Source organism: Carlito syrichta, unplaced genomic scaffold (genome assembly GCF_000164805.1).
Source record: "Carlito syrichta isolate Samal-C Ts95f unplaced genomic scaffold, Tarsius_syrichta-2.0.1 Scaffold312068, whole genome shotgun sequence".
Taxonomy (NCBI): Eukaryota; Metazoa; Chordata; class Mammalia; order Primates; family Tarsiidae; genus Carlito; species Carlito syrichta.
Window position 1 is genome coordinate 130371 of NW_007256164.1, and position 13955 is coordinate 144325.

Below are 13955 nucleotides of genomic sequence, written 5' to 3' on the forward strand. Positions count from 1 at the left end.
TGCAAAGCTGCACTGAGTGTTCCACCTCTCCTGCCTCTGCCACCCCAGAGACAGCAAGACCAGTTCCTCCTTTCCTCCTCTCCGTCAGGTTCCTAAACCTGAAGATCGAAAGGATGAGAAATTTTATGATGAGCACCTTTCATAAAAAGAATAGTAAATATATTTTCTAACTTCTACTTTCATTTTTTTCCTTTTGAATTCTGTGACTAGCTGTGCACGTTTGGGACATGGGTATATTGCGTGATGGTGAGGCTTGGGCTTTTGAGCCCATCAGCTAAATGTTGAAGATGTTCCCTAATAAGCCATTTTTCTGCGCTACCACGCCCAGCTAATTTTTTTGATTTATTGTAGAGATGAAGTCTCGCCAAGTTGCCCAGGCGGATCTCGAACCCGCAATAGGTCATTTTTCAACTCTTGCCTCCCTGCCTCCCCTCTTCATGAGTCCCTAGGGTCTGCCATTCTTACTTTTGTCTGTGTGTACCTGTGTTTAGCTCTCATTTGTACATGAGAACATGCAATATTTGGTTTGCTCTTTCTGGGTTAATAATCTGCTTACATCATTGTAAGAAAACAGTATATACAAACATATAACATACAAAATATGTTAATGGACTGTTTTATGTTAGTCATGGTATGGAAATATTGCACTATGAATAGTAATGTTTTGGGGAATTGAGAAGTTATGAATGGGCATTTGACTATACAGGGGAGTGGTACTCTTAACCCCTGCATTGTTCTAGGGTCAACAGTACTAATTTAAATATTCTACTTTGGGTTGAGGAGTCACTGTCACCCAGACTGCAGTACAATGGCATGATCATGGCTCACAGCAGCCTCAAACTCCTGGGCTGAAATAATCCTCCAACACCAACTTTCCAACTACCTGGGAATACGAGTGCACACCACCACACCTGGCTAATTTTTTGAACTTTCATATATGAGGTCTTGCTATGTTGCCTAGGCTGATATTTAAATGTAATTTCTGTATTTGAAGTTTATGTTACATAAATTTTTTTCACACTCATCCTGGAAGCATACATTCTTATGTGCAATATTATTTATAATGGGTCTCACCTACAGGAGATACACCGTACTTGGAATGTCTGCACTTTCTTTGTTCTGTTTTTCTGTGTGAAGTTAGACACCGACATGGAATTGGTGCTCTGTAGTCATACAACATCTGGTAGCGCACTGGATTCTTAGCTTAATTCTCTGGCAGCTCCCTTGGTTCCATTCTGTTCTCATGTTTTTCTTTCAACTGTATTTACAAGTATAAGGATTCTTGTAGCTTTCAGATTTTCCCTGTCAAAGGTTATTATCATTTCTACAGGCATGCACATTTAATTTCAGATTTGAACAGAGAAGCTACTTCTTCTGGAAGTGAGGCCCAAGAAAATGTAGGTGCTTAATGTCCCCAGCATAAACACGGTCTTTCACACATCCCCATCCCAATTTCCAAGATCCTGTTTCTTCCAGGGAATATCCTTATTTGAACAGCACATATCCTATGAAAGTGGGCAATCCATATTTGTTGTAATTCAGTCAGTCATAGGATGAGACATGTGTTTGACTTACAGTACTCTCAGCACTGTGGTTACAGATTTAAAGGCATTCTTCAGGATCACATGGGAGCTTTTAGGACATTTATGCAATGCTAGCCACTTGTGTATGAATAAATTTAAAGATGTGGCTCAGTTGACTATGGAGGTTTACAAGTCCAATATCTGCAGAATGGGCAAGCAGGTTGGAGACACAAGAGACCTAATGTTCCAGCTCGTCCCAAGTCTGCCTGCTGAGAACCTTCATGACTAGCTGTCACACATTAGGTCTAAAATGAGTCCACTGGAGAGGTATCTCTTGGTCAGAGAGAGAAGTCTCTGCTTCATGCAGTCCTTGGACTTCTTTTGTGAGGACAACCCACTTGAAGGAGGGCATTAGTATTCTATATTTAAAGACCCTGATTTGAATGTTAATCTCACCCAAAACACACTCAAGGAAACACCAGACTGTGTGACCAACATCTGAATCATTAAAGGTAAGGCCACTTGCTATGTACATATTAAACACCAGTCTACAAATCAATAAAAGTTAACTTTAAAATAACCCCAACTTCTCAGAAATTAAACTCCATATTTATTCAATACACAAGACAAACAATACCTCACAAGACATGCTACAACATGTGTAATTAAGTAATAATGAATAAACAATAAAACAATGTGCATAACGCAGGGAAACCTGTTTCAAGGGGGTTTTATTTTATTTTCCAAAAGATAGTGTTTTGCTATGTTGCTTATGCTGATCTCATACACCTGGCTTCAAGTTATTCTCCTGCCTTGGCTTCCCAAAGGGATAGGAAGGCAAGCATGCGCTACCATGCCCAGTCTGGGATTTTATTATACACACCTTTACTGCAACATGATCAGCAGAGACGCTTCCCTTAACTTTTTGTTTGTTTGTTTTGAGTTGGAGTCTCACTCTGTCACCCACACTGGAGTGCAGTGGCATGCTCCTGGCTACCACAGCCTTGAATTGCTGGGCTTCAGCGATCCTTCCACCTCAGCCTTCCAAGTAGCTGGAACTGCATGTGTGTGCTACCACGCCGGGCTAATTTTTTATTTATTGTAGAGATGAGGTCTTGCCAAGTTGCCCTGGGGGGGGTCTCGAACCCACAGGCTTGGGCAATTCACTCGTCTCGGCCTCCCAAAGTGCTGGGATTATAGGGTGAGCCACCGAGCCTGGCCTCCCTTTCCATTCTCAACTTGTCTCCAAGGTGCAACAAGGCTTTCCCCTGTACACAGGATTATCTCCATGCTCCCCTAAATCTCCAACACCCTCTCTAGTCATAGCCCATCTTTACAACTTTCCCACATTTTCTCCACTTCTGTCTTCATTCTTTTCAACCTTTCAGATTTTCTCCGCGCACATTCAAGTTGGTTTCAGCATTTGTAGTATTTCTCTCAAAATATCTGCATTTTCTCACCCCTCCCCCTGCATATCTTTTTTCTATGTAGTTTTTTCACTGTAGTTTTTTTTTTTTTTTTTGGAGTTGGAGTCTCACTCTGTCGCCCAGACTGGAGTGCAGTGGCGGCTCCCGGCCACCGCAGCCTCGACCTGCTGGGCTCCGGTGATCCTTCCGCCTCAGCCTTCCGAGTAGCCGGAATTACAGGCATGCACAACCACGCCTGGCTGATTTTTTGATTTATTGTAGAGATAAGGTCTCGCTGCCCAGGCGGGTCTCGAACCCGCGGGCTCAGGCAATCCATTCACCTCAGCCTCCCAAAGGCGCAGGAATACAGGCTGAGCCACCGAGCCCGGCTTTTTCACTGTTATTGTCACCTTTCTCCATCCTCTTTTTGCTTCTCTGATTCTCCGCCATTCTGCATTTCTCTAACCAGTTCACCATCTTTTTGATATCTCTTGTTTTCCTTCCTGTTTTACTGTTAGGCACCTTTTTGGCTTTATTTCACTGCTTGCTCTCTATTTCTAATCTCCACTTTATTCTTGTTTCCTTTTTATTTACTCTTTCTCATGTGATCCCCTCTCACAAAGCCTGAGGCCCCTTCCTGCCCTGTGTCTTCATGGTCTTTTTCTTTCCCTTGACACTGCCCTGTTACATCCCCTTCTTTTAATTTCTCCTATTTTCTTATCTATCCCAGTTTTGCTCTTTCTGTTGTTTTTCATCAGCACCTACAAAGTCTAGTGTAGAATGTTACGGGGGTAGGGAATCCAGTGAGAAAGTTTGAGGCATATACAGGCAGAGAAGGACTCCAGATATCTTTATCCTCTTACCTAGAACCCCAAATTCACTATAAGAGGAATATTTGCTAATGACAGATTCTTTATTACACACCAAGGATTATCTTGTGTTTGTTCAGTTTGATTAAATGTCAAAACAAACAAAAGTTTTTAAAACCCCTTGACATGAAATCTTCTAAGTTTTCACCTGAACAAACTGGCCTAGTAAATAAAACCAATTTCACTGAAAATTATTTTCATCTCCATAGTGCTTTCTAAACATCATTAAATGTTACATATAAATACCCCTAAAATTTCTAAGTAGGACAAATAACAAACACTTTTTGAACATGAAACAGTGAATTCTATATTAGGAGTTTTATAAATAACAGGCAAGTAAAAAAACATGATTTTTATAAAGATTATGACGAGAAGCCATTAGATTTTAGAAACAAATTCAATGTGAAGCAGAAAAACCACACTTGCTTTTAGGTTTTAAATGATGTTTTTCCAATAATTTCCTTTGTTTCTTAAGGTAGGAACACATTGACACACAAACACAACTTTGTCTTCCCTAGTCCTCTGACTCATAAAAATTTAGAGTAACATATTTGTATATTTTGTTCAATGTAAATTAAAACCATAAGTAACTATCTTTATTGAAGGCCAAGAGACGTGCAAAGTATAACTAAAAATATAAAATGAGTTATTACAAGAATAAGATTTCAGAAAAGTATGTCATATGAGTATACTCCTGTATAATCTTTATTATAGTCATCATAATGAGTCTATAACTACAATAAGAAAATAAATACAACATAACAAATGGGAAAAAAGCTCACCAGAGACCATTTCGTAATTACTCAACAGTAAGTATATGGCCATCATTGACCTGCAATCTAGAGTAAGATGGAATAGGTTAACACAAATGTATAAAAACACTTCATTTTGTGCACAACAGTCTATGAACCATTTATAAACATGTTTTTAAAAAAATTAAGTTCACATCATCTAAATGAAGATTCTTATATACTTGTTAGTAAAAACAGATTACAAACTTTCAGGAAGCATTTCTGTTGATATATGTGAGAGTGCAGCTCTCCTCAGTTTTCAAAACTGAGGCTAAGATTTACCAAACATAAATTTACAATCTACATCTTTTCAGAGAGCATTTATGCTTTCTCTGATGTCTGTGAATCGAACTCTATTTATACCACGTGAAGCAACAATTATGACTCAAAAGCATTCATATTGTGAAGATACATCAGGATATTAACGGGCTAGTCTCATTTTTTTCTTCATATGCAGTTGGCAGGACACTGGATTTCTAAACCTACGAATTTTTTTGTGTTAAATTACAGTCTTCAAAAATGTTACCCTGAGCACCCACCTCATGCAGGACTTACAATACTGCTCAACATGAGCCAAAAGGAGCTTCTCCTCTCGTCTTAGACCTTCTCATGCATCTTACATTTCAGTGTCCTTCATCACCCATGGAATATATTAGGTGAGAGGATGCTCACCTAATATAAAGTGCCTGTCGTAGCTATAATGCAGCAATAACTGACCACACATCATCAAGTTATTTGAGAGCTGAGTTCCATCAATATTTGCTTTTCAAAGCATCCTCAAATTCTGTGAATGCAAAAACAAAAGTATACATAGAATATACCTACTCCCCTTTTAAAAAACACTCATCCTACTCAGCATGTAAGCACAAAACTTACCTAATTCTTTTGACTTTGACTCATTCCCTATAACCAACAGTCTAATTTAGAGTATTCTCTGGAAGTGTTAGTTCCATAGTGCTTTAGTGTGAATCCTCTGATGTTTACTTCAACGTGACTGTTAAGTTTTCCCATATATTGCATCTTTAAAGATTTCAGCATGAACACCATGGTGTTATCTAAGGCATATGTTTTAAACAAAAGTCACTCCACATTCAATAAATGTGTAGAGGGTCTCTCTAATGCAAATTTTCTAATGTCAAATAAAGTTTTATACATAGTTAAAGGATTTAGATATGCCTTACATTTCTACATTCTGAAGATCCATGACATAAGTAAAGGTAATGCACTATATTTTTCAGCTGTAAAGCTTTTCTCCATATGTGCTCTATGGCTTATATTTTAATAAATGTGCTTCTATAGTCATTACAAGTACAAGAAATTTATCACGTATGAATTCTCTGATGTTGAGAAAAGTTGGAGCAAAAGTGAAAGGTTCTGCCACATTCTTTACATCTGAAGGGCTTCTCTCCAGTATGGATTCGCTGGTGTTGAGTAAGATGTGAGTGCTGATTGAAGACTTTGGAACATTCTTCACATTTGTAGGATTTCTCTCCAGTATGGATTCGCCTATGTCCAGCAAGTCCTGAATGGAAGTGTAAGGTTTTGACACATTATTCGTACTTGTATGGTTTCTCTCCTGTATGGATCCTCCTATGTCCAGCAAGTCCTGAATAAAAACGAAAGGCTTTGCCGCATTCTTTACATTTGTAAGGTTTCTCTCCAGTATGGGTGGTCATATGTGCAGCAAGTCCTGAATGAAAGTGAAAGGGTTTACCACATTCTGCACATTTGTAGGGTTTCTCTCCAGTATGGATCCTCCTATGTCTAGCAAGTTCTGAACGAAAGCGAAAGGCTCTCCCACATTCTTCACAGTTGTAGGGTTTCTCTCCAGTATGGATTCTTTGATGTACAGTGAAATATGAGTAATCTGCAAAGGCTTTCCCACATTCTTTACATTTGTAGGGTTTCTCTCCAGTATGGATGCTCCTATGTCCGTAAAGTCCTGAATGAGAGCGAAAGGCTTTCCCACATTCTTTACATTTGTAGGGTTTCTCTTCAGTATGGATGCTCCTATGTCCATAAAGTCCTGAATGAGAGCGAAAGACTTTGCCACATTCTTTACATTTATAGGGTTTCTCTCCAGTATGGACGCTCCTATGTCCAGTAAGTCCTGAATGAGAGCGAAAGGCTTTGCCACATTCTGCACATTTGTAGGGTTTCTCTCTAGTGTGGATGGTCCTATGTCCATAAAGTCCTGAATAAGAGCGATATGCTTTGCCACATTCTTGACATATGTAGGGTTTCTCTCCAGTATGGATTCTTTGATGTTGCATAAGACTTGAGTAGAAATTATAGGTTTTGTGACATTCTTCACATTTGTAGGGTCTCTCTCCAGTATGGATCTTTGTATGTCGAGCAAGTAATGAATGGGCACGAAAGGCTTTGTCACACTCTTTACATTTGTAGGGTTTCTCTCCAGTATGAATTCTCTGATGTTGAATAAGATGGGAGTACCGATTAAAGGGTTTGTGACATTCTTCACATTTGTAGGGTTTCTCTCCAGTATGGATTTTTGTATGTCGAGCAAGTACTGAATGAGAGCTAAAGGCTTTGTCACATATTTTACATTTGTAGGGTTTCTCTCCAGTATGGGTCCTCTGATGTAGAATAAGACTTGAGTACAAATTAAAGGTTTTGTGACACTCTTTACATTCGTGGGGTTTCTCGCCAATATGGATCCTCCTATGTCTAGCAAGTTCTGAATGACAGCGAAAGGCCTTGCCACATCCACATTTATAGGGTTTCTCTCCAGTATGGATCCTCATGTGTCCAACAAGTCCTAAACGCGAGCGAAAGTCTTTCTCACATTCTTTACATTTGTAGGGCTTCTGTCCAGTATGAATGCTCCTATGTCCAGTAAGTCCTAAATGAGAGCGAAAGGCTTTGTCACATTCAGCACATTTGTAGGGTTTCTCTCCAGTATGGATCTTTGTATGTCGAACAAGTACTGAATGACAGCTAAAGGCCTTATCACATTTTTTACATTTGTAGGGTTTCTCTCCAGTATGGATTCTCTGATGCTGAATAAGACTTGAGCACAAATTAAAGGTTTTGTGACAGTCTTCACATTTGTGGGGTTTCTCTCCATTATGGATCCTCCTATGTCTAGCAAGTTCTGAATGAAAGCGAAAGACTTTGCCACATTCTTCACATTTGTAGGGTTTCTCTCCAGTATGGATCCTCCTATGTCCAGCAAGTCCTGAATGAGAGCGAAAGGCTTTCCCACATTCTTCACATTTGTAGGGTTTTTCTCCAGTATGGATCCTCCTATGTCCAGCAAGTCCTGAATGAGAACGAAAGGCTTTCCCACATTCTTTACAATTATAGGGTTTCTCTCCAGTATGGATTCTCTGATGTTGAATAAGACTTGAGTACAAATTAAAGGTTTTGTGACATTCTTCACATTTGTAGGGTCTCTCTCCAGTATGGATTCTTTTATGACTCTTTAGATTTGCTGATTTACTAAACACTTTCCCACATATATTACATCTGTGTGAATTTCCCTTAACAAATTTCTGATATTGAGTGCATTTTGTGGACTGGTTAAAAGTTTTGCTGTATTCCTTATATTTGCAAGCCATTGCTGGAATATGGATACTCTGGTGGACAATAAATTTGGAGTGCTGATCAAAGTCCTTCCCATATTTGTTAGAGTTGTAATGATCATGTACAAAATAACATCCTTTTTGCCCTTCATCCTCATTCACACTTTTCCAATCAATCTCGAAATGTAAATTCTTACAGCCATATCTTCCATATCTTCCCAATGTTGCTTTTGTGAGTGATTCTTCTGTGTTCTCCGCGGGCAAAAGGTCCTCATTGTTATGAGAATTTGTAACTGGAAATAATTAAAATAGACATGTACTTACTAGACTCAGGTGAAAATATATTATAAATCTAGCAAAAACTATACTATGCTCAAAACAATAGCAAGAAAGCAAAATAAAAATCACAGGTTCTCACTTTTTTATAAATATATGTACTTTACATAACAGTGACCAAACTGCCTCTTTGAGCAACTCCAAAACACAGGTAAGAGTCTGGAGAATCCCAGATGAGCACATTGTGAAGAAAAGTTATACAGAAGAGAAAGTTTAGTCATTTTGACTACCATAAACTCTTCCAATACATGTCTTCTTGCTCAGGGAAGAAAGAAAATAATGCGCTATGAGTCGCACTTCTGGAATCTGGTGATTTACCCAAGGACTGGTTTCTTTCTTTTCTCACAGAGTAAAGAAGATGTGATATACTTTGTATGATAGGTTGAATCTCGATACTACAGGCACTTACAGCCCCAGAGAGACTGCAGTACCATAGACATTTCACAGATACACCAAGTAATTATGAAGTCTTGAAAATAAACACAGTCAAACTATTTAACTGGAAGAGTAGATGCATAATTCCAGAGAAGACATATCATAAGTGACTTGATACTCCTTCTAGAATCTCTAAGATAGTGATCAGTGTCATACTTTAGACAAAGCAACTCCATAAAGATTATGACAAATAGCTTTTTAAAGACAAAATGCCAAGAAAGTATCACAAAGCATATGAAGAATCAGAGAAAGAGGACTTAATTGTAAAATAACAACAAAAACTTTCAAAAATCAACCTGAACTGGGCTCAGTGGATCATGCCTGTAATCCCACCACTCTGGGAGGCAGAGGTGAGAGGACTGCCTGAGCCTGTGGGTTCGAGACCAAGCCTGAGCAATATTATGAGATCTCTTCTCTACAATAAACCAAAAAGTAGCTGGGTGTGGTGGTGCACACCTGCAGTTCCAGCTACTTGGAAGGTTGAGGTGGAAGTATTGCCCAAGGCCAGCAGGTCAAGACTGCGATGGACATGAGCAGCATCCCACTGCTGTCTAGACTGGGCAACAAAGCAAGACTCCGACTCAAAACAAAAACAAATACAGAAAAATAAATCTTAAAGAATTAGAGACGTATATATTCCCTGGCAACAAATCAAAATAACTACCTTAATAATGCTTAATAAGTTAAACGGGAATGCAGACAACCAAATAAAACCAGCAATAGAATAATATCAACAGACAAGAAAACTTAAAAATATAGAATGTCTGGAGCTAAAGAATACAAAAAAAATCTGAGAAATTCCAAAATGTAATGAAGAAAAAGAGAAAAATCAAGTTCAACAAACTCAAACTAGAATAAACATAAACACTTATAGTCAGATATGCTATTATCATAATTTAGGGTTGGGTCTGGTGGTTCATTCTTGTAATCCCAGTATGTTGGGAGGAAGAGGAGAGAAGATTGCCTGAACTAGGAGTTTGAGACCAGGCTGGACAATAATGTAAGATTCATCTTTACAATAAATCAAAAAATTAGCTGGACATAGCAGTGTATGTCTGTAATACCAGCTACATTGAAGGCTGAGGCAGAAGGATCTCAAGAGCCCAGAAGGTCAAAACTGTAGTAGGTATAATCATGCCACTGCATTACAGGCTGGGTAAAAGAGTGAGATTCTGACCAAAAAAAAACAAAACCCTAAGATTTGAAAGTCACAGACAAGAAGAGATACTTAACAAAAGCAAGATAAAATTCAAGGATCATCTATAAGGGTGTTCCAATGTGAAGGTCAGTGGAGTTCTCAGTACTGACACCTTGCAGATCATATGGGATTTGAGTTATACAGAAAACTTGCTAAAAAAAAAACAACCGAAAATATTAGATTTAGCAAACAGTCTTCAAAATTAAAAGACTTTTCATGATAAACAAAAGCAAAAAAGTTAATTCCTAGACATCCCATACAATAAATATTAAGGGAAGTTCTTTTCATTGAATACTAAACTGATTCTAAAAAGCATCACAGGCCAGGCACGGTGGCTCACACAGACTGTGGTAGCCCTGAATGTGCCACTGCACTCCAGCCTGGGCAACAGAGTGAGACTCTGACTAAAAAAAAAAACAGAAAAAGAAAAAGAAAGAAAATAGCTATACAGATACACAATGGAAAATGAGAAAGGAACAAAGTATGCCAGAATAAAGATTAATAAAAAGGGCCATGGGCAGTGGCTCACTCCTGTAATCCTAGCACTTTGGGAGGCAGAGGCAAGAGGATTGTCTGTCTCAGGGATTTGAGACCAGCCTGAGCAACATGACAGACCTCGTCCCCACAATAAATCAAAAAGTAAGTGGAGCATGGTAGCATGCGCCTATAGTACTGGCTATTTGGAAGGCTGAGGCGGAAGGATCAAATGAGCTTAGCAGTTCAAGGCTGTGGTGACTGACAACCTGGGCCCTCCAACCTGGGCGACAGAGTGAGACTCCAACTCAAAATAATAATAACAATAACAATAAAAACACAAGGAAGGCAGTATGACAGTATGAGAAAAAAGATGGACAAAATAGCTACAAGAAAAATAAAGCACAAGAAAAATTATTACCAAAATAGTAAGCTTCTCCCTTTCATAAATTTATTTAATTACATACAAAGTAAACTTCCTAATCAAAACATTTTGGTTAAAGGCACTAAAAAGTAACAGTCAACTTGCACTGTTTACAAGACTGTCAATTTAAACCTGCACTGTTTACAAGACCATCAATTTAAAACTAAGGATGCAAACTGACTAAAAGTAACAGGATGACAAAGATATTCCAGAAAATGGTTACCAGATAAGAGCTGGGTGGTCATTAGGCAAACCTCACTTTAAGTTAAAAACTACCTGATAGATAAAATATACTTCGAGAAAAAAAGCTGACACAGCAGACAAAAAAGGACATTCTAAATAAGGCTATCTGCTATCAAGGTTCCCAAATATATGCAGTAAATGATAAAATAATTGATGAAAATCGCAACACCATAATGGCTAGAAACTTCAATGTCCTGCTTTTAGTAATGAATAATAAGTCCAGACAAAATATTAATGAGCAAATAGAGGCTTTGAATAAGTCCAGAAATCATAGATTCCTAATAAACATATGTGTAGAGAACAGTCCATACAACTGCAAAATATAGTCTTCTCAATAGTTCATGTACCACTCTTCTGGATAAATAACCTGTTAGGCCACACACACGACTTAAATTTTAAAAGACTGCAATCTTGGCCAGGTGTGGTGGGTACCTCAAGCCTATAATCCCAGCACTTTGGGAGGCCAAGGTGAGAAGATTGCCTAAGCCCATGGGTTTGACTGGGCAACTTGATGAGACCTCATCTCTACAATAAATCAAGAAATTAGCTGGGCATGGTGGCGCATGCCTGCAGTTCCATTTACTTGGAAGGCTGAGGTTGAAGGATCATCCAGCAGGTCAAGCAGGTGGTGGCTATGAGCGTGCCACTGCACTCCAGCCTGAGTGACAGGGTGAGAAAGCCAACTCAAAAATAAATAAAAAGAAGAAGAAAAGACTACAATCTTACAAACTATCTTTTCTGACCTGAATGGAATAAAACTATAAATCAATAGTAGAATGAAAACCAGGAAATCTATGAATAGGTGGAAATTATACAATATACTCTTGTACATGCTCTTATAAAAAGGTTGGAAGACAATATTGTGAGCATATTTATACAAACCTAAGTGATCTAGAGATTTACCTTAATCCTTGCCTAACTGCTCATGTCATTTTTGGAGAGAGAGATAAAGAAAAAGCAACGCCAAAATTATATCAATCTCTAGGGTCCACAAATAGCCAAAAGATCTCAACAACAACAAAATTTAGTGAAATGACTTTATGATTTCAAAAACCAGTTACAAAGTTACAGTAAACAAAACAGTTTGGTGCTGTCATAAAGGCAGATGGATACACTAAAAGAAACAGACAATACAGAAATAAATCCTTACATTTTCATTCAAGAGTTTTTCACACACCTGTATTTACCACATTATTCACAAAAACTAACTGGAAAAAACTCAAACACCTTTTTTCCAGCTGGAAAAAACTCAAACACCTTTCATTAAACAAAACAATTCTGAATATACAAACAATGGAATATTATTCAACCTTTAAAAAGAACAAAATTGTGTAGCAACTGCAATCAGAATAAATCTGGAGGGCATTATTCTATGTGAAATATGCTAGTGACAAGAGGCACATACCCCATAATTCTATTTATATGTCTAAAGTCACTAAGCTCCTTGAAACAGAAAATACAATAAGCTCTTCAGGATCTAGGTAGAGGGAGAAATGAATAGGTGGGATTTCATGGGTATGAGTTTTGTTTTTTTTTTGCAAGATGAAAATATTTAACCAATATACAGCATTATAAAGTGAATATACTTAACAGGATTGAACTAGTATACTTAAAAATATTTCAGATGGTGAATTTTCTTACATGTTTTGACCACAATTAAAAATAAAATAAAATACCTAAAAGACCATACAGAATAATAAGGCTTTTCAAAATTTATCTCTAATCATGAAAGTGTTTCACTCACATAAAGATGATATAGATTCACTGATAAGTACATGATAAAATTAAGCCAATTTTCATGAATAGCCATTTAGACAAGATAAAACTGACAACCACTAGCCTAGAAAAGAAATATATATGTTATAAAAAAGTAAAATTTATACAACCATACAAATGTATACAAAATTTTGTTGGCAACACATCCTTCTGATTCATATTTGAAGTTCTGTCCTATAGTGTCTTTATTGGGACAGTTTTACAAAGTTAAATATGGCATACAAAATGATAATAGGTCTTCATTTTTAACCATAATTCACTCAAGTGTGAACATAATTAGCTGATGTGAGAAAAGCCTATGCTAAAGAAATATTAAAAAATTGAAAATAAATTTAAAAAGATAACCTCTAACCCATACAATCCTGAATAAACACAGTTGCACCGCTTAAATAAAAATCTTTTCAGATAACTACAATTTTCAACTGTTGTTAGCCATCCATGAACAGCAGACACTGAATTATTGGCATGCAGTTAGATTTGCAATGTTTCAAATAAAATAAATTATACATGCTTATCAAGTTTTTAATGAGAAAAGTTTAAGGAATAAGTATCTAAACGATATTACAGAGTCTTATTATTATGCTACTAGTATACTGCTATTATTTTTACACAAAAAGGAAAAGCAGTAATGTAGCCTTTAGGAACAGAGTAAAACCTTACATGTCTTTTTGTTTTTTGAGTTGGAGTCTCACTCCATCATGCAAGTTGGAGTGCAGTAGCATGGCATGCTCACAGTCACTCCAGTGTTGATCTGCTGGGACCCAGTGATCCTTCCACCTCAATCTTCCAAGTAGCCAGAACTACAGGTGTGTGCTACCATGCCTGGCTAATTTTTTAGTTATTGTAGACATGAGGTCTCGCCAAGTTGCCTGGGCTGGTCTCGAACCCACGGGCTCAGACAATCCACTCGCCTCGGCCTCCCAAAGTGCTGGGAT

At 37.8% G+C, this 13955-nt stretch overlaps 1 protein-coding gene across 1 annotated transcript in view; it reads right to left on the reverse strand.

Moving 5' to 3' along the window:
• Nucleotides 1–5822: 5822 nt before the first annotated feature.
• LOC110596670 (zinc finger protein 850-like) overlaps nucleotides 5823–13955 on the reverse strand; it is a 21692-nt gene continuing 13559 nt past the window's right edge. Inside the window, exon 2 of the mRNA XM_021718279.1 lies at nucleotides 5823–8427. Coding sequence (XP_021573954.1) covers nucleotides 6140–8170 — 2031 coding nt within the window. The 5' untranslated portion in view covers nucleotides 8171–8427 and the 3' untranslated portion in view covers nucleotides 5823–6139. The remainder of the gene's footprint in view (nucleotides 8428–13955) is intronic.